This window comes from Indicator indicator, chromosome 6 (genome assembly GCF_027791375.1).
Source record: "Indicator indicator isolate 239-I01 chromosome 6, UM_Iind_1.1, whole genome shotgun sequence".
In the NCBI taxonomy this organism is placed as follows: Eukaryota; Metazoa; Chordata; class Aves; order Piciformes; family Indicatoridae; genus Indicator; species Indicator indicator.
In genome coordinates this window covers 4,966,019-4,987,192 of record NC_072015.1, presented here as the reverse complement: position 1 = coordinate 4,987,192, position 21,174 = coordinate 4,966,019, and the positions used below count along the sequence as shown (strand labels likewise).

The 21,174-nt window shown below is 42.4% G+C and overlaps 1 protein-coding gene across 1 annotated transcript; it reads right to left on the bottom strand.

Moving 5' to 3' along the window:
• Window positions 1–1,290: 1,290 nt before the first annotated feature.
• Window positions 1,291–18,629, bottom strand: C6H5orf22 (chromosome 6 C5orf22 homolog). Its single transcript, XM_054381948.1, has 9 exons — window positions 18,525–18,629; window positions 17,409–17,554; window positions 15,595–15,744; window positions 13,040–13,502; window positions 11,984–12,046; window positions 9,771–9,892; window positions 8,871–8,937; window positions 8,137–8,276; window positions 1,291–1,468 (listed from the first exon to the last, which is right to left on the bottom strand). Exons 1-9 carry the CDS (start codon window positions 18,627–18,629, stop codon window positions 1,336–1,338), a joined length of 1,389 nt encoding a protein of 462 aa, XP_054237923.1. The 3' UTR covers window positions 1,291–1,335.
• Window positions 18,630–21,174: the final 2,545 nt, after the last annotated feature.

Sequence of the window (21,174 nt, the reverse complement as noted above, 5' to 3'; positions counted from 1 at the left end):
TCAGGAAGCAGGAAAAGTAATAAGCAAACCGCATACACAAACTTCAGTGGAGTCAGGTTATGAACTGTTAAGCATCTTGGATCCAAGGGTAGCCATATCTTTGTGACAGAATACATAAGCACAAAGCGAATCAGTCATGGAATTTGTTCTACTGGAATAAATATTTTAAAATAATTGATTATATATTTATAATATAGGCCTTTATATCAACAAAAGTAGTAAAAAACTGTAAGTGCACAGTCTCTGTAGAGCAAATGCTAGTATTAACAAATTAATTACAAGCAAAGCTTAATTATAATAAAATAATTTTCTAGATTGTATTTTCTCTTTCTCCTTTCAGTTTCATGCTCAAATCCTGTGCGGTGGTGGTGGTTTGGTTTTTACCTCTGAAAGTGGCTGTTTTCTCCAGAGCCAGATTGCTTTCTATGTTCAACGTTTCAAAAAGTGTTATTTTCCAAATCGTGATACTGAAATAAGGAAAAACCTGATACAGAAGATTTTGCTGCTGACTTCAGTGAAGTTAATTTTTTTTTCTGAAGAAAAAATCAATTCAGCTTCTTATAGAATTCAACAAATATAAGCATGCATATGCATGCATACTTTTTATCCTCAAAAACACATAAAAATGAAGATACCAAGCCAATGTCTACACATTAGGGTTATTATCTCAGTCATCAGTGAAATACTCTAAGGCAAAATAAAACAATATTACTGCAATGGAGTATAAGTAGAAATTATATTCTGTAGATGGGGCAGAAGTCATAAGCTCCTCTAGAGAAATGAGTGGGGGGTGCCTGGTCATCTTGAGCACTGCAGTTAAGAAGCTATGTAAACCTAGTATCTTAATGGCATTATTGATGTAATTTTTTAAAAGGTACACTGCAACTCAGGAGCATGTCTGGTATTCACCAAACTCTATTAAAAAAAAAAAAAAAGGTTTAATTATATAAATTCATTTATTTTCAGATTTTATTTTTCTTACATACAAAAAACAAATCAACCAAACCAAACAAACAAAACCAAAACCCCAACCCAACAAAAAAAAGGTGAAAAAAGTACATTTTATGGACAAAAAATTATTACTTTCTCTTGCACCGATTTTAAAAACAAGCAAGAGAGTAAAAGCATTCATCACAAAACTAGCCTGAACAACGCTGAACAGGTAACAGTTCAGATGCAGCTGCTTTGGAGAAGCAATGCTACTCGAATCTAGCTCTTGGTCAGCTTGTGTTCTAGTGCCACCTGCTGAAATAACAGCATTTTTCCTCTTGCAGCCAGAGCTAATACTCAGTTTAAATGAATCCACTGTGTTAGAGGGCAGCATATAAAGAAAGATCACAAAGAAGATGAGTTGCTCAAGTAATCTAAGTGCACATCCAGAGTGCCATACACTGAACCCAGTAAACTGAGAACCTTCTCTTGAATGATGTCAACCTGCTCTGAAGGGCAATAGTCATCCAAACTTGATCTGTAACAAGGAATTGAAAAAGCGTTAAGAGTTATCACTGCCATCACAACATTTTGTAATCTTGCAATACTCTGTGTCCAGGCTGAAGCTAATTTCAAACTGTGATGAGTTCTACCTCCCAGTATCCCTTCCAAAGCATACTGTTGTATTTCTCCTCACTACTTGCAGCAGTAAACAGTTTTCCTTGAAGCTGACTAGAAAGTCTGGAGCAGATGAGGAATTTAACCTACTCATCCTTCCAAATCTACTCTCTTTCTGACTGATACAGAACATGTTGGCAGTTGAAACTCAAGCAAATGATCTGATTAAAGGACTGACGGAAAATTAAGATTGAAAAACTCAAATGCTACCAGCAAAATAGGTAGGAAAACCTGAAAAACAAATCTTTACAATCCCTGAGATAGAACATAATTTACAGTATCTATTAATGAGCTGTAAACAGATACTAGTACAAAAGTAGAGCTGACACTTCCTGGATCTTATACCTGTCAAGTCCACATAAATTATTCTGGGGTTTTGGCAGCAGTGGATGTTAATTCTGCAGCTGGCACAGGAAATAAAGCTTTCTTTTATTGCAGGTATTAAGCCATACTATTTCTTGTTGACAAGAAGAATTTGTTTGCTAGTTGCCAAGAGCAGCTGCCTCGGAACCAGTCTGCCCAGCAGTGGAGAGGTAGATCTTGGTGTACAGAGGACTTCCTGAGGGTATCCGTTGGTAGGAATTGCCAGGGAAGCAGAGATCCTCCAGGAGTCTGCAAGTCTTGCCAGACAGGCTGATGAGGCCTGGGCACTGCTTCCTTCCCTAGTGCAGCCCTCAGATTGCTGTCCACTGTTAATCGTTCAGGTAGGCAGCAATGAAGTATCAACAGGAAGTTCAAGGGCAATGAAAAACGATTTCCAAGCCTTGGGATTTCTGGTTAAGAGATCAGGAACACAAGTAGTGTCCTCCTTTATCGTTCCAGTTGTGGGCAGTGATGAGGGAATAAACAGGAAGAGCCAGCAAATCAATGCCTGACTCGGAGCCTGGTGTCAGGAGCATGACTTTACGTTCTTTCATCATGGCTGGATTTACTAGACCCCAGGCCCAATGGCAACAGATGGAATATACCTGTTACAGTGGAAAAGGGATCCTAGCCCAGGAGCTAGCAGGGCTCATGAAATAGCTTTAAACCAAGATTTCAAAGGGTAAGGGCACAAAACTGGCCTTGCTAGAAATAAACCCAAGGGCAGCACACCAACATTTGAAGGAATGTGTGCTAAGTGAGGTCTTTCTGTCTGCTGTGTCAGTGGGAAATGGAGACCTGTGTAGCAGCAAAGACAAAAGGGTTATTGATGGGTCAGTAACCAATCAGTCAGGTAGGAACTAGGACTTACCCCTCCAAAAAGGCAGCAAGACCAACTGAAGTGCATCTACACCAACACACAGCATGGAAAATGGGAATATCTGGCTGGAAGCCATTGTGCATTGGAAAAACTATGATCTAATGGCCATCACAGAAACATGGTAGGATGTCTTACATAACTGCAGTGCTGCAATCAATGGCTACAAACTCTTCAGAAGGAAGGGATAGGCAAGGGAAGAGAAGTGGTGAGGTGGCCCTTTATCTCAGCAAGTGTTTTGACTGCTTAATGATGGTGATGATAAGGTTGAGTATTTACAGGTAATAATCAGGGGGAAGGCTAAAAAGGCAGATGTCCTGGTGGAAGTCTGCTATATACCACCCAACCGGAATGAAGACACAGACAAAATATTCTTTAGGCATCTGGCAGAAATCTCATGATCAGTAATCCCTTGGCCTCGTGGGGACTTCAACATCCCTGATGTCTGCTGGAAGTATAACACAGCAGAGAGGGAGCAGTCCTGGAGGTTCCTACAGTGTGTGGAGGATAACTTCCTGGCACAACTTGTGTGGGAACCAACTAAGGAAGGTGTCCTGCTGGACCTGCTGTTTGTGAACCGAGAAGGATTTGTGTGTGATGTAAAGGTTAATAGCTGTCTCAGCCACATCATTTTTGCCTCAATTTTCAACAGTAAGGCAGGAGGACATCAGGATAACTGGACTCCTGAATTGGTAGTGGAGTCAGGGAGCAGTGTAGTACCCCTGACTTCCATGAGGAATTAGTTCGGGACTTGCTGAGCCACTTGGATATTCACAAGTCCATGGGACCTGATGGGATTCATCCTAGGGTACTGAGGGAGCTGGCAGATGAGCTGGCCAAGCCTCTCTTCATCATTTTTCACCAGTCCTGGCTCACTGGAGAGGTCCCAGATGACTGGAGGCTGGACAATGTGATGCCCATCCACAAGAAGGGCCGGATGGATGAACCTGGGAACTCCAGGCCTGTCAGCCTGACCTCAATGTCAGCGAAAATTATGGAGCAGATTGTCTTGGGGGCAATCACTGCGCACCTGCAGGACGGACAAGGGCAGGTCCTGCCTCACCAACCTGATCTCCTTCTATGATCAGGTGACCAGCCTGGTGGATGTGGGAAAGGCTGTGGATGTAGTCTACCTGGACTTCAGCAAGGCCTTTCACACCGTTCCCCACAGCAAACTCCTGGCCAAGCTAACAGTCCCTGGCTTGGACAGGAGCACTCTGCACTGGGTTAGGAACTGGCTGGAGGGCAGAGCCCAGAGAGTGGTGGTGAATGGTGCCATATCCAGCTGGCAGACAGTCACTAGTGGTGTCCCCCAGGGATCAGTGCTGGGCCCCATCCTGTTCAATATCTTTACTGATGATCTGGATGGTGGGATTGAGTCAGTCATCAGTAAATTTGCAAATGACACCAAGCTGGGAGCAGATGTTGATCTGTTAGAAGGTAGAAGGGCTCTGCAGAGGGACCTTGACAGGCTGGACAGATGGGCAGAGTCCAACAGGATGGCATTCAACAAATCCAAGTGCCGAGTGCTGCACTTTGGCCACAACAACCCCATGCAGAGCTACAGGCTGGGGTCAGAGTGGCTGGAGAGCAGCCAGGTGGAAAGGGACCTGGGGGTACTGGGTGACAGCAGCTGAACATGAGCCAGCAGTGTGCCCAGGTGGCCAAGAAGGCCAATGGCATCCTGGCCTGCATCAAGAATAGTGTGACCAGCAGGAGCAGGGAGGTCATTCTGCCCTGTACTCAGCACTGGTTAGGCTGCACCTCGAGTCCTGTGTCCGGTTCTGGGCCCCTCAATTTAAGAAGGACATTGAGAGACTTGAACATGTCCAGAGAAGGGCAATGAGGCTGTGGAGAGGCCTCGAACACAAGCCCTATGAGGAGAGGCTGAAGGAGCTGGGACTGTTTAGCCTGGAGAAGAGGAGGCTCAGGGGTGACCTCATTGCTGTTTACAACTACCTGAAGGGAGGCTGTAGCCAGGTGGGGGTTGGTCTCTTCTCCCAGGCAACCAGCACCAGAACAAGAGGACACAGTCTCAAGATGTGCCAGGGGAAGTTTAGGCTGGAGGTGAGGAGAAAGTTCTTCATGGAAAGAGTTGTTAGACGTTGGAATGTGCTGCCCAGGGAGGTGGTGAAGTCACCATCACTAGAGGTGTTCAAGAAGGGATTGGATATGGCACTTGGTGACATGGTTGAGTAGTCATGAGTTCTTGGGTGACAGGTTGGACTTTGATGATCCTTGAGGTCTTTTCCAACCTTGGTGATTCTGTGATTCTGTAATAACAAAATGACAGAGTTCTTGATTGTTGCAGAAGTAAAGAGCGGGGTCAGCAGAAATGCCACCTTGGACTCTCAGCAGGCAGGCTTTAGCCTGTTTTGGAGACTGGCTGACAGAGTCCTGAAGGGCCGAGGAGTCCAGGAAGGCCAGACATTTTTGAAGAAGGAAGTCTCAAAAGTTCTGGAACGGGCTGTCCCCAGGTGCTGAAAGACAAGTCAGTGGGAAAGAAGGCAAACCTGGCTGAATAGAGATATTTGGTTGCAACTTAGGTAAAAAAGGAGAGTTTATGTTCATTGAAGCAGGGGCAGACCATTAGGGAGGACCACAAAGTTGTTGTGAGGCTATGCAGGTAAAAAATTAGAGGGGCCAAAGCCCAACTGGAAATTAATTTGGCTTCAGCTGTTAGAGTAAGAAATGCTTTGTCAGCTCAATTACTGACAAAAGTTTGGATGCAAGGAGGAAAACAGTGGTAAAGGATGAGAAAAAGGCTGGGGTACTCAATACCTTCTTTGCCTCAGTCTTTAGTAGTAATACCAGTTTTGGCTGGATACCCAGCTCACTGAGCTGAAAGATAGGGATGGGGAGCAGAATGAAGCCCCCATAATCCAAGAGGAGATGGTTAGCAACCTGTTGCACCACTTAGACCACTTAGTCTATGGCACACAACCAAAGGTACTGACAGCTCACAGAAGTGCCAGTTTTGGGCTCCCCAGTTCAAGAGACAGAGACCTGCTGGAGAGAATCCAACAGAAAGCCAACGAGAATGATTAGGGGACTTGAGCATCTCCCCTATAAAGAGAGACTGAGAGGGATCTGATCAAAGTCTATAAATATCTGAGGGCTGGGTGTCAAGTGGAGGGGGCCAGGCTCTTTTGGGTGGTTCACAGTGATAAGACAAGGAACAATGGGTTCAAACTAGAACATAGAAGATTTCACCTCAACATGAGGAGGAACTTCTTTACAGCGAGGGTGACGGAGCACTGGAACAGGCTGCCCAGGGGTGTTGTGGGGTCTTCTTCTCTGGAGACTTTCCAAACCCACCTGGATGTGTTCCTGTGCAGACTACCCTAAGTGATGCTGCTCTGGCAGGGGGGTTGTACCTGATGATCTCTTGAGGTCCCTTCCAACCTCTGATATACTGTGATACTGTGCTCACTAAGCCACTTTCCATCATTTACCAGCAGTCCTGGCCAGCTGGGGAGGTCCTATCTGACTGGAGACTGGCAAATATGACCCTCATCTACAGCTGGAAAGACTGAGGGAACTACATATCTGTCAGTCTGACCTTGATACCAGGGAAGGTCACGGAGCAGATCATGTTGAGCGCCATCATGCAGCACATAGAGGGCAACCAGGCCCAGTCAGCATGGTTTCATGAAGGGCAGGTCCTGACTGATGAACCCGACCTCCATCTACAATAAGGTGACCCATTTAGTGGATGAGAGAAAGGCTGTGGATGCTGGTTACCCGGGCTTTAGTAAAGCCTTTGACACTGTCTCCCACAACATCCTCCTGGAGAAACTGGCTGTTCATATTTTGGATGGATGGGTGCTTCTCTACCTAAAAATCAGTCTGGACAGTTGGGCCCAGAGAGTGGTGGTGAATGGAGTTAAATCCAGTTGGCGGCCCAAGTGGTGTTCCCCAGGGCTCAGTATTGGGGCCAGTTCTCTTTCATATCTTTATCAATGATCTGGATGAGGGAATCAAGTGCACCCTCAGTGAGTTTGCAGATGACACTAAGCTGGGAAGGAATGTTGATATGCTTGAGGGTAGGAAGGCTCTGTAACTCAAGCACTTGTGAGGCCACACCTTGAGTACTGTGTTCACTTTTGGGCCTCACACTACAAGACATTGAGGTGTTGGAAGGGGTCCAGAGAAGGCGAACAAAGATGGTGAAGGGTTTGGAGAACAAGTCTGATGAGGAGTGGCTGAGGGAACTGGGGCTGTTTAGCCTGGAGAAAAGGAGGCTGAGGGGAAGCCCTTCTTGCTCTATACAACTACCTGAAAGGAGGTTTTAGCAGGGTGGGTGTTGGTTTCTTCTCCCAAGTAACAAGTGATAGGACAAGAAGAAATGGCCTCAAGCTGCGCCAGGGGAGGTTAGGTTGGATATTAGAAGAAAATTCTTCACTAAAAGGGTTCTCAAACATTGGAAGAGGCTCCCCAGGGCGGTAGTTAAATCCCCATCCCTGAAGGTGTTTAAAAGATGTAGAGATGTGGTCCTAAGGCACATGGTTTAGCACCAGATCTGGCAGTTAGATAATGGCTGGACTTGATCTTAAAGGCCATAGTCATAATGACTATGATTCTATTGTTGTTATGATTCTATAGTATATTCTGAAGTGATTAAGTTACAATTTGTGAAGAGATATGCTGTGGTCTTCAAATAAGTTTTCTCAGGACAAATTCCTGGTTCTCCCAGGTCCCTGGCCTCAAACACCATCCTGTTCTCCATTACAGAATACTCTTACAGTCCTGGAAGCATTACTTTTATCCCATCCAAAGCTTTACTAGAGCTTTCTAGAACACAAACCCCTTTCATCTTACTAGATGAAAACCACTTCCATTAGAAGTTTCACTGAAAATAAAAATACTGTCTGTACTACCATAAATCCTAGAGCAAGGGAGTAAGGAAGGTGTGATCTCAGCAGTCTGTGCAAACTAGCCTTGTCTAACTAGCACAAGTAATAAAAGTAGTGGAGATGAACCCCAGTTACAGCTATCCGTATCTACATACACAAGGCCTCACCACAGGCTTTCTATAACCTGTGCTGAAGCTCATTAAATTATCTTTTGAAATCTGTGCTAGCTACTCTAAAGGCCACTAAAAGTGGTCATCAGTGCAGAACCTTCTGTTACCTGTGCAGATACTGTCAGTGCCTTATGATCAACATTTTCAAATGTCTATTTCCACTACACTATGCATGTGCCAACCAGTTGCTATATTGACAGAATCATCTAGCTTCGTAAGCATAGTCTGAGGTTGTAAAGTGAAAGTGTCTACATAATCTTACCGGGCAACTGTCACAAGTGTGGGCTTAGGCAGATCTTTCAGTAGAGCTTTAATGGATTGTATGAGGCCTTCGATCTCCTCTTCAGTGCTAACATGGTGAGGAAGCTCCATATAATCACAGGTCAGACCTGCCTGATGGACCTATATGTAAATTAAACATACTTAATTTCTGTTGATGAATAGTGATGCAGCTCATCTGTGTAAAAAATCTCTTAAGATATTATGCCTAGCCCAGCAGGTAACTTAACACTTCAGGCAGTAAGATGTTTATTTGTTTTCCTAAACTTGTCAAACCCAAAGAATAATATTCTGGCGGCTGTATGGATTGTTTTACTATCTACAGTACACTGGACCTCTCATATGAATTCAGAGCATGTTGTAGCCCTTGATGATAACTCTGATCTTTTACAAGTAGGTTACTTCAGTTCTATAGATTCTGTCAACAGTCCCTCGTGAAATGAAACCTTCCTTCACAGGAAGCTACCTGAGACATCAAAGTTCTGGAAAGATCATATTAATGTTGCCTAAATACAGATAAGCAGAATATAATTTTAGAATATTTAAAAAGAAAAGCTTGCTTAAGTAATAAGGTATTAAAAAATCCAAGAAAACTACCAAAATCTGACAAAGTCTTGAATGAAGAAAAGTCTGAAATGAAGCAAGATCTTTTCCCTCCCTGTTGAAGCTATGCTTCTGAAATCTGTCTACTTTGTGCTTTTTAACCTAGTCACCTACCATTTCGTAGTCTGGGCTTTCCATCCTGGTTTTCAAACTGTGAACTAGTTGAACAAGTGAATTCATTCTGGAGTTAAGACAAAACCAAAACTTGTTACATACGCAGGTGGAAACACATGTATTTACCCTGAGTGATTTTTGAGAGAGAAATTAGAAGTTATCACGGCCCCTCTGTGTCACCTTGCAACAGAGAGCACTTGTTATTATCAACACTGTTGTACTATTTCACTACGTCTTTCGTAGAAAGCCCTACACTCACACCTGCCTCTGGCAAGACCACTTTGCACTGCTTTTAGGGCAGATCTGGAGAGAAGCTGTTGTAGCTCAAACTTGTATGAATGGGCTAGGAAATGTCTGTGTTCACTGTTACCCAGTGACAGTAAGCGCTGCACTTAATGGGGAAAAGGAGTGGATGTCCTATCAAGGGAAAGCTCAGACTTTTGCTGCTGCTTTTCAGCTGAAAACATTTAGTTTAAAAGCATAGCTGATGCTGCTGAGATGTTCTCTGGACACTTGCTCAGGTACAGCCTTTCATTTACTTCCATTTTTCCACAGAAAGAAGAACCTTTGGGAGCACCAAAGATATCCTCCCTATGTTCTTGCTTTTCTGAGAGCTCTGCTTCACACAGATCGGTAAACTTTCAGTCACCAAACCTGCCTCCCTCCACAGACAACAGAATTTGCATGAAGCTGTACAGGGCTGATCTTAAAAGGCTTACCATGGCATGAAGAGAGTAGGCTACCTTTCCTTTTGTTTTGTCTGACTCTCCTCTAGCACTAAAGAAAAAATGCTAGCCTTGCATAGATCCTATCCAGCTTCTCTCCTTTTGTTTGCAAAGTGCTGGGCTAAGCAGTTCCAAAACTACTGTTTTCATTTTGAGGCATTTAGAAATCACCTACCCAGGATATGAAGCCCACTTCTGTAGGGTCTCTTCATCATCATTGTCACACAAATCTGCAAATGCTGCTTCCAGATCTTCTAGCTGATGAACACGGCTTTCAACACAATCCAGCAAGCTCTCCTTTAAAGAAGCACATATAAACCGTGTTAGGAAAAAAGGAGGTAAGAAAGTCATGGCTTACCCTATGATTTGAATTCTGACATGAGTGATCCATTTGGAAGTTAGGAATCCACAAGAACTGATTCATTACTACAGAGTATCTTTTCAAGAGGATCAGAATGAATTCCTGCAGAATAAATGGTAGACCTTCAGAATAAATCATGTCCTTTTGCTTTGTCTTTCCCACAACAAATTTTAAAAAGCCACTGTGGAGAGCTAAGAAACTGTGTAAGACCAACTGCTACAGCACTGGAAGGCTCAGATGAGTATGAGCTTTATATTTTAATATTGAAAGGAAAATTTTATTTTTAATTTTTTTTTACCAAGAGTATTATTAAATAAATATTTGCTGAAAAACAAAACTAATTTTGATGTTTTGAGGTTCTTTCAACTCTGCATGTCTCAAGAGACAAGGAATTAATGTCAAATGTCAGTTATTCCTCTTACCCTGCAAAAGTTTATGTCCTTTCTTAAAAATTCAGACACATAAAGAGGCAGTCTTCTTGGAGTGAGGCTCCATACACTAATACAGTTGTGCATGCAAATATTTGCTGAAAGAGATCCTACATGTCAAATCAAATGCAGTGCTTGGCATATTTAGTATTAAAAATACTGAGGGCAACAGTGTGTGAAGGAAATTAAAAACCCCTTGGGAATAGAGGGATAACAATTAAAAGCATATAAATTCCTTCTTGGGATTTTGCTGGCTGTATCATATAACAGCCACTGCTTCTTTAGGTGAGAGATGTCAGCTTTGGGCCATTTTTACGAGGAGCTCAGAAGGTATCAATCATTCATGAAGTACAACTTTATGATCCTGTCCTGGGGTATGAATAAGACACTTTCCTAAGCATCACCAGCAACTAACCTTGAAGACACTGCTGCTCTCCCCATCTAAAACCAAAAGCAAGCAAAAAATCTCCCAATGGTACATCTTGTTGTATGATTTAACCATGCAGTATATTTAACCATACTCTGGAACTCTAAGACATGTAGGACATTTTCTGAAACTTTGAAAAATAGAAAGTTCACTGTTTTCTACCTTCAAAACCTTTAAATTGACTGTCACTATACAACCATCCATGAATCTTGCCTAGTTCAGTTCTATACCTATCTATTACTGTCTGCTAACCATTTGAATTGGATCCTGTAATTTTTTTGGCTTTTGTAAATAATTTATGCCCTGAACTCATATTGGGAACTTAAATCACAAGTGTTTACCCTTTCCACATTTATCTACCTTTTCAATAGGCAACTGCTTTTATTGCCAACTGAATAAGAAATATGAAAATAAATTTGACAATCTTCCACATATCTCCATTTCTTTATACACACCTTAATTAGGATTACACTGTGATAATTATATGTGTTGAATAGCATTCAGATGAGATTATGACTGCAAAAACAAGGCCATGTTTAGAAATAATTTGCTGTAGTGACCTTCAACATGGCTTTCTCCATGGTATGACTATATTGGTAGTTACAGAAAAACGACACCATTCTGTGATTCAGAAGCATACAATGCATATAAAAATACATTTGGTGGTATAATAGAGGCCTTTCCACACCTAAATAAATACCTAAAATACCAGCTAGGCACTCAGCACAGCTCTGATTATGAAGGAAGAGCAGTTATGGCAAAGAAGGGGAGAGCCTGGAGGGAAGGACAAAAAAACCAAGGCCACAAACCACCCCCCAAAAAATCCTCATAACAACAACAAAAAACCCGCCCCCAAAATCCTATGGAGCTATAAAAATAAGATTGCAAATAACTTAGTGTGTTTTAATTTCTTCCTTGTCAATTACCACTTGTTTACTCAAATTCATTTTCACACTCTTGCTAAATATTTATGTAGCTTAGATGTTTAACTAAAACGTTTAATAGGAAAGAACTCCTAAGATGCAGCTGATTAGCATTCAGCGTGCTACATAGCTTAATTGGAGACCACTTCATTAAGCACCTTTCATAGGTTCCTTCCTTGTTGTAACTCGTTTTTATTGGGTAAATCAAAAGAATCATTCACTTCTACATCCCACAAGGAAATACCATACCTCTGTTGCATTTCTATGAGGCTTCTTGAAATTGTACAACTCTTGCAAAAGCTCATATTCTGCCTTTGAAAAAGACAAAAGAAGGAAAAAATTAGGCTCTTCAAATGAGAAACAAAATCCTCAAAGCCCTCTTTCAAAAATTTTAATCACTAAGACCATTCTACAACTCAATTAATGCAGATAGTTCGCTGTAACTGCAGCTGAGGAAGAGACTGTGAGGCTTGAAAAAGCACTATGGCACGGCCTCAGCCAAGCACTTTGCAGTTGTTTAACTTTAAACCTGACTTCAAACATATAGCTTTAAAAGCTAAGTGCAGTCTGTTGGAGTCTCTGAAATTAACCATGCATTTTGCTGAACTATAGTCTCAGTGAAATGATGAGTTAAACTCAGATGGCAGATCTAGGCAGTTAAAACCATCAGAAGAGTATGATTGTAAACGAAAACCAGACAGGTAAAGACTTCAGGCTGGTTGGCCAAGTTCAAAAGTAAAGCACTATAGGGGCTTGTCATTCCTAGTCCTTGATAATATTCAGGTTTAATTAATCAAGGACAAATGATTTTCGTTATTTATTTAATAGCATTCCAGAGGTGAACACTCATGAATTTTTCAGGAGTACAGGCAGAACGAGTAGATGAGTCAATTTTTAAAGAAATACATCTTTCAGGGCAATGTTTTGGATTTTAGGCTTTTTTTGGGTGGAAAACGATGCTCTTGGTATTGGAGAAACGTATTTGCTTTTTATTTTTTCCTTGTACACTTACATTCCAAGTGTTAACTTGTGAAAAATTATTGGATGGAATTACTGTCATTTACTATAGTGGGAAATACTAACTGCAAATGAAATGTATCAAAAAAAGGTGCACTGCACCACTTGTGAAAGCTGTTCCTAGAACTGAGAACCTATCATAGCACATAACCCCCCAAAAAGGCACAAGAAACAAAACAAAAACACCACCAACCCTAATCTGCTAATTGAGCTTAGATGAAAGTTTCTCCATAGATATAAATGCTAGGACTTGTGAATGCTAAGAGGCCTCTCCATTGTCATGCTTACCTGTGTGTACATTTCTTTGAAAGGATTTTTAACAGAAAAGAAATCTAAGTCAATGTCTAAAACATATGGGTCCCCTTTCTGAAGTACTTGGCAGACATCTTTAATAACTTCCCTTATTGGGCATTCACTGTTTCTGAGAAGGCTTGAGGCTGAGCACTCTGACAATGTTTCTGCCTTGTTCGGGGCACTTGCATTTTGTACATCCTTTTTCTTCAGTCTTGGGGTGCTGTGATCAAGGTTACCAGGAGCCACTGATGAAGAGGCAGAAGAGGTGCTTGCTGTGTCATCCATATTTAGTTTCAATCTCTTAGCAGCTGCTACTTCACCATTTTCATCCTGGCTCTTTGATGCTTCAGTAGGATTGATCAGAATGACATGTAAATTTAAAGGCTTCTGATTTTCTAGCTGGTCAGCAGGGACGTAAAGACCATCACTTAAAAAGTAATGATCTGTACCTGTAACCCTGCAATTGACAATAACTCACAGTTAATATACATAGAATCATAGAATGGGTTGGGTTGGGAGGGACCTCCAAAGGTCATCTAGTTTGACCCCCTGCAGTGAGCAGGGACATTCTCTATTAGAACAGGTTGCTCAGAACCATGTCAAACCTGACCTTGAAGATCTCCAGGGATGGGGCCTCACCTACTTCCCTGGGCAACCTGTTCCAGTGTTCCACCACCCTCATGGTAAAGAACTCACTCCTAACATCCAATCTAAATCTACTCTAATTTCAAGCCATTGCCCCTCGTGCAATCACTACAGGCCTTTGTAAACAGTCCCTCTGCAGCCTTCTGGTAGGCCCCCTTCAGGTACCAGGTATCAAGTCTGTTCAACCTTCTCTTCTCCAGGGTGAACAACTCCAGCTCCCTGAGCCTGTCCTCATAGAACAGCCCACACCTTTGCAAAGAGTTTAGGAAAAAGCATGTACACTTAAGGGAATCTGAAAAGAGCGAAGAGATGATTGATGGGCAAGAAAAGCAATAAACTTGTGTATATGAAATTATTCAGGGCCGGGTTGGATGAGGCCTTGAGCATCTGAGTCTAGCTGAGAGGCATCTCTGCCCACAGCAGGGAGGTTGGAGTAGATGATCTCTAAGTTCCTTCCAACCTAAGCCATTCTATGATTCTATTTATTTTCATACACAGGTTTTTAAATACAGGTTTTAATACATTTAAATGCACTCTTTGTATTTTGATAGCCCAACGAGGTTTCTAACTGATAAGACGAAGGTTCCACATTAGGTATCACTAAAACTAATTTGCCATTGAATTGCATTTTAAAGATGAAATTCAGAATTTAACATGATATTATCAATATTGTGGCATGTGAGACTGCGAAGCTATGGGTATCCTGTCTTGGATTGCCTGTTTCTAAAGGAAAGTTCTTAGTTGTTAGTTGTTCTTGAGAATTAGCCTGAAACTCATGGATATTGATTTAGTAGAAGTAAAATATTATTAACTAAAATGGTAGCATTCCACTTTTCTTTACCACTGATACAGATTCTCTGTTCTAAGTTGCCATGGTCTGAGGCTGGTGCCTTTAAAAAAAACATGAAAGAGTTGAGTCCTCCAGGAGGACCAGAAAGGTCCAGGGATGGACTGGAAAATTCTAAATTGTTTATTCTATCCCATAATTCTGCTCTCTCTTTATAAGCGGACTGTATAATTTGTTCTCTTTTCTCCCTCCTTTCGGCTCTCTGGAGGGAGTCTGACATGGGGATGAGGCCTGTTTGTGGCCTTCAGAGGCTTGGCTAATGTTTCTCTGTGCATCTTGGCCTGCTTAGGCCTAATGGAAGGGAGGCATGGTGGGGGAGAAAAGGAGCACTGGGGCTTGGGGTTTAGTCTGGTGACCTAATTGATGCAGACCTAACTTCAAACCTAGATGAGGATGTCCAAGGCCTTGTCCAAATGAGTTTTGATTTTATCAAAGAATGAAGAACTCTCTGCCTTCGTACCTGTTTCAGTGCTTAGCTAGTAGATTAACTTAAAAGAAAAAATACACAACAAAACCATCCAATCAAACAAACCACCAAACCAGACAAAAACACATACACAAGACAAACAGAATCATTGAGGGAAGGGGAAGAGATTTCACCTCTCATTCAGCACCAGTGAGACATACTCTGCCCAAATCTGGGCCTCCAGAACAAAAGGGATGACAACAAACTGAAGAAGGGACACTAAAGTGATTAAAGGACTGGAGCATGAGAGGGAAGCTGAGGGAATAGGGTTTGATTTGTCCTTCTAAGGGAGGACTGAGGAGGATCTAAATGCTACTCTCTGTTACCCAAATCAGTTGTTAAAAATTACTGCTTTCTGAGATTTTTTACTTTAATGAAGAGAATTAATTTAAAACTTGGGGAGCTGAAGTGAAATGTGAATAGGTAGAATTATCTATAATAAAAAAGAATTTATAGCACATTTTTAACTGTATCCACTCATGCAAAAAAAAAAAAAAAGGAACTCAAAAATACAAAAGATTTTTTTTATCCAAGAAAAGAAAAAAACATCCATTAAAAGCTACAGAAATAGCATATGATAGCAGAGTTTACCTGATTGTAGTTGTTGATATGTCTTTCCCAACTAAAAATTGATGTTTTCCTTCTGAGATCTGCTGAGCCCAGGGTGGGTGAAGCCATAGTACTTGAGAAATATGGCCAGCATAAACAGCAGGCATTATCCAGTTCTCAATACTTAATTCACTGAAATGGAGAAAGACTGGAGATAATACTGTTACTTTTCCTGTAAGCAAAACACAATCAGTTAAGAATACAACGAACATCTTCCACACCTTGAAAGTTCCCAGACAAATCACCTGAAATTAAGACTCTCTGTAAAGTTCACATCAAAGAAACAGAGATGGAAATCTTCATCCACAAGACAGACCAAAAATGTCTACTGTAGAATTTAAAAAGTTAGGACTATAAATTGCTATCAGCTTCATGCATTTTGATTCTAAACTACATTGATGTGTTGTCCTTTTTCTCTCGGTATTTCACACAGAGAAAAGTACAAGAAGCATCACCAACACTGTTATAAATAACGTCAATCTAACCTCAAGGAAATATTTTACTGTAAACTGCTCTCAGAAGATTTAAAATATAATCTCAGCAATTAAACTGTAGAGTCAATCAGCACCTACAGAATAACAACTTTCCTGATTATCCACGTCCCAGTTTTTAGGTGTACGATGTAGCCCACAAAACTTCTTATTCATTCAACAAACTACGAGTAGCATGATACAATTACTTGCATACCAATTACATAATTTTATCATTGCTGTACATCACTATAACACTGAAGTAATCAATACTTATTTTAAAACAGGAAAAGAAAGAAAATACCAACAATCACTCTGTGGCTTGATACCTATCTGAGAAGTTGGGGGAAAATATTGGTCTTAACAGGAAAAGCTTGTTTAACTTCCCATGTTCACTGTTCTCTATTCAAAGATAGTATTTCAATCTTAGAGTCAGTTTTCAGTGTGAAGAGAGAAAAACTGGTTTAAAACAACAGCTCTTCACACAGAAAGCACGCACTCAGGGTGCTGTCCTGCTACTCAGAGGAACTACTAGTTGGCCTAATAACACAATATGCTACAGAACGAGTAAACAAAGTAAACACATCTTAAATGAATTGATATGTGGCTTAAATATTTCACCACAATAGTAAATACAAACATAACCTTTTTCATCAAAAAAAGTGTTCAGCAAAAACGAAAAGACAGAACACAGCTTCAAGCTGACTGACACCTCTTTTGTTCACACCTCCTACAGAGTCATACCAATATCCACTGTAAAGTCTTGACAGGGCTCTGGGGCAACCTGATCCAGTTGAGGATGCCCCTGTTTACTGCAGAGTGCGTTGGACTAGATGATCTTTGGAAGTCCCTTCCAGTCCAGACCATTCTGTGGTTCTACAAATCAAATGCAGCAGGAAGCAGAAGGGTTGAGAGAGACCTCTAGAGATCATCCAGTCAAGTCACCCTGCCAAAGCAGGATCACCTAGGGTAGGGCACACAGGAATGCACCAAAATGGGTTTTGAAAGTCTCCAGAGAAGGAGATTCCACAATCTCTCTGGGCAGTTCTCTGTCACCCTCACAGTAAAGAAGTTTCCCCTCATGTTGAAGTTGAACCTCCTGTGTTCCAGCTTATACTTGTTGTTCCTTGTCCTATCACTAGACACCACCTTCATTTCGACGCCCACCCCTCCGATACTTATAGACCTTAATGAGATCCCCTTTCAGCCTTCTCAAGACTAAATAGCTCCAGTTCTCTCAGTCTTTCTTCATAGGAGAGTGTCCCTTAACCATCCTCATAGCTCACCCTAGACCTAATATATTCTGATACAGTTCCCAGGACTTACCTAAAAAGAGCTTCTTTGTCAAATACAGTGTCTGCAGGCATATTCACAGGAATAAGAAGGTCTGGATGGGAATCAAGATGAACAAAGCTGATGTTACTGGCAGGAAGATGCTTTGAACCAATGGCTCGATAGATGAAAGGCAGCACCTACAACAACACAAATATATCCACTGCAATCAGTGATCTTAAAGATGCAATAGGCTTTACAACAAAATCAGTAGTTCCACTATTATTCCTTTAGAATTCGGGTTAGAAGGAGAAGGAGGTAGAAAACAGTACAAAGGACAAACCTAGTGGCAAGACCTCATGAACTGTAACCATTATGAGATGAAGTGTTCCACATGAGAAGCTGATGAAGAAGCACAGTTCTACTACCACATTCCTTTATAGGAAGTCTTGATGACAGAAGCTCTTCTCACTAATTATTTTACTCAATTCCGACTTTTTTTAATTACAACTAAGGCCCAGGAATACCTTTCTTCTTCAGCAGAACGCTGCCGCTGCATCGCCTCCTCACCATGCATGGGTGCCGTGGAGATAGACATCTTGTGTTTTGTAAGTTAACTGGTAGTGAAAACTGACCCCACCATAGTTTAAACTATAGCTCATCTTTTAATCTACCCCCCTTGAAGAAAAAGTCTTCATTCCTAACCTCTACATGATTTAGTGGCTGTAATATAAAGACTACCTTTCTCAACTGCCCAATCTTATCCCCTGCTGAAGGTCTTCTCTCAAAGTGGGAAAATCGGAGATGAGGCAACTCATCAATTTGCAGTATAGCAAACCCCTGAAGTGCAATAATGTTGGGTGGTAAAATGAGAAAGCTGATGGCTGATTCATACCGTACAGTCAGTTGCAAGGACATGCAGTCCCTCCCACAGGGACAGGATAGTAACTGTCTTAGCTGCCAGAACAAATCCAGCAAGGACTAGCGGGGGGACACTACACCAAAGATCCACCGGACACCTCCCTTCGCTTCCACCTACCAGACTAAGCTTCCACACTGAGGAGAAGGAAAAAGCAAGCAAGCAATGAAGAAACAAAGGAAGCTACTCTACATGCACCACCCAAGGGTCTCCTCATTCCACAGCCCCACCGCCCAGCACCGGGCACTCACGTCCTGATGGTCCTCCACCACCCACACCGGCAGCACCGGATAGGTCCGCTGGCAATCCCTGTGGGACCAGCCCCCGCCGCCAACCACCGAAGCCTCGCCGTTCATGCCGCCGCGGCAGCTACAGACCGGGCAGATCAAAGCGCGGCCCAGCTTCCGCCCCCTCTCCCGGAGGACGGTGCTTCCGCTCCCAGCGCCCTCCCAGCGCTTTCCTCTTCCGGAGCCGGCGCTACGAGCCGGGCCGGCCTCGGCGGCGGGGCCCCAGGTGGGCTCAGGGGTCCGGCTGGCTGCTGGGGGTGCCGCGGGACGGGCGGTGGTTTCCTTGGGGATGTTCGCGGTGCTGCGAATCTTCGCGCCGCGGGGGGGTCTGGAGCCGGGGCGAACGGCGAGGGCAGGTCCCTGGGACGGGGGAGCTCCATAGTGCTGACCGGGGTAGGGGCGGCGGGACCAGGAGGCTGCTGCCAGTAGTGCCTCCTGCGGCAACCGCCTGTCTGGCCTACGGCTAAGCAGATCCCCCTGTGTGGAGCGGCGCCGTGCGGCGGGAAGGCAGCGCGACGGAGACCGCCCCGTCGGATGGCGGGCTCACCGCTGGTTTGGCTCCGTTGTGTTTTCTGCCGACCCTTTGGAGGCCGTTACAGACCGTCGGGAGGCGGTGGTCGGGGGAAGCCGGGTCTCGGCGTGCTGTTGATCTTAGCTGTGTGACAGCAGGGTTAGAAGAGGTTTTTCTGTGTGTCTTAAGGAACGTGTGTTACTTTCGTGTGTGATAGGAACAAACAAATTGCCTGTTCTAGGTGATAGGAGAAGGAGAATTTGTAATTTCCAGTGTTTTAGAACTTATTTCAGTTTAAGTGACAATTGAGTGTGACCGAAGTTTGCAGCAGAGGGAGCTTTTAAGTAATTTGGGTGTTAAAATTCATTTCATGTATTGTTTTGTAGCTGTAATTCTGTGCATTCTGAAACAGTGAAACCAAGGTGATAGAAATAGAGCAGTTCTTTGGTGCTCGAGAAGTCCTAGAGCTCTAGAGCAGAGAAAGCTGCTACACAGGACCTTTTGTTTGAATGCCATGACAAGTTAAAAAGAAACATGCTTTAAGGCAAAGCACAGTGGTACAATGGCCTTTGCTTTATTTAGGGTAATAAGCGTCTAGCTCAGACTGTTTAAATTAAATATGTATGTAAATGTCAAAGTATAAGCCTTTTTTTTTTTTTGTTAGGAGCCTGAGCTATGTAAGATCATGATGGAGAACCAAAGCAAAATTGATTGAGCACCTAATGGATTAGAATTAATAACAGGAAAAAGTTTTGATACTGCCAGACAAAATACCTTTTTTTTTTTTTTGAGGGTCTTTACACAATTGGAGACTACAGCGCAGGCACAGGCTGCTCAGAAAGAACATATCACTTGGGATATGGATCAATGCCCACGGTAATGTTAGGTTGGCATTTGGAGTCAATGATCAAGGAAGTCTTTTTCAACTGAAATAGTTTTGATTCTATGCCTGTTACCTCCTAGAAATGTGGAATTCTCATTCACATTAGCCTTTGGTTACCCTGGAGAGGGAATGAATGCTTCTGCCACCAATTACAGTGTTTTTCACGAAGCCCTGCATATGTAAGGAGAGACTTATGATCCTCTTGGTTCCCCCTCCTTAATGTCAGTCCATCGCCCCTTCATTTCTTTTTTCCTTCTAGTTCCAGAAGTGTTTGGCTGTCTCTCAGCAAGCTACATCATTTGCAGCAGTGGCACTAGAATGCAGCTGAACGCAGTGCTCTGGGCAGTCTAGGTTGGCCATATTGCACGTTGGCAGGTGGGAGAGTATTCTGTGTAAACTCCAGCATCAGCAAAGCCTCGGTAAAAAGGAGGCTTTATTTTCTTTATTTGGTGATCTTTCCAATGACATGTATGTCTCCTTTCTTTCTCTTCCTTCCCTTTATGGAAAACTGGATTTGATTTCTGTGCCTGCTTAACTAATTTGACTAAACAGCACAGTTTACATAATTTTTTTTCTGTAAGATTTTTTTCTTGTAAGATTCTCATTCCACAAAAATATACCTACCTAGCTTAAAATACTTTGAAGTACGTGTTCTGTCATTTACTAAATGGAGATCTCAATTATGAATGTAAAATTTTAAATTTACATGATTTGTTGGATCGGGTAACTTACAATGAGGTAAATTAAGAATGCCTGAAGTTTAGAATAATGTTTTAGAAAGGACTCTTCCTTATGGGACTTTGGATGACAATTGCAGTTGTTAAAGTGAGTGATTCCTTTGGTGTGGGCTTTTTGAAGGCTTTATATCAAAGTGTCTAGATGATACTAACAGAGACACTTGTATCTTTGGCAGTTATTGTATCTGTTATTTGAAATAGACATTGCCGTTGTCAGAGAGTGTGGTTCAATTTTGGTGTCTGGATTAAAGACAGTAGAGTGCTCTCGTGGATTGGAGGCTTAAAGTAATCAAGAGGACATAAATCACCTGTACTAGAGGTCCAAGGAGCACAAAGCTGCCAGTGAGAGTCAGTGGACATTGTTCACTGCTTCTGCTAAAAGAAACTGCAATATCTCAGCACTTTGGGAGCAGTTCTTGCAAATGCATTAAGGATATTCTACAGAAATTGTGTGATCTTTATTTTCCTCATTAAAGGTGAGCC

Coding starts and splice junctions, on each gene's coding strand:
- C6H5orf22 (XM_054381948.1), bottom strand. CDS start 18,629: ATGAACGGCGAGGCTTCGGTGGTTGGCGGCGGGGGCTGGTCCCACAGG. Junction 13,503..15,594: donor ATATCAACAACTACAATCAG/GTAAACTCTGCT, acceptor TGTCAATTGCAG/GGTTACAGGTACAGATCATT. Junction 8,938..9,770: donor AAGTGGGCTTCATATCCTGG/GTAGGTGATTTC, acceptor TCTTAACTCCAG/AATGAATTCACTTGTTCAAC.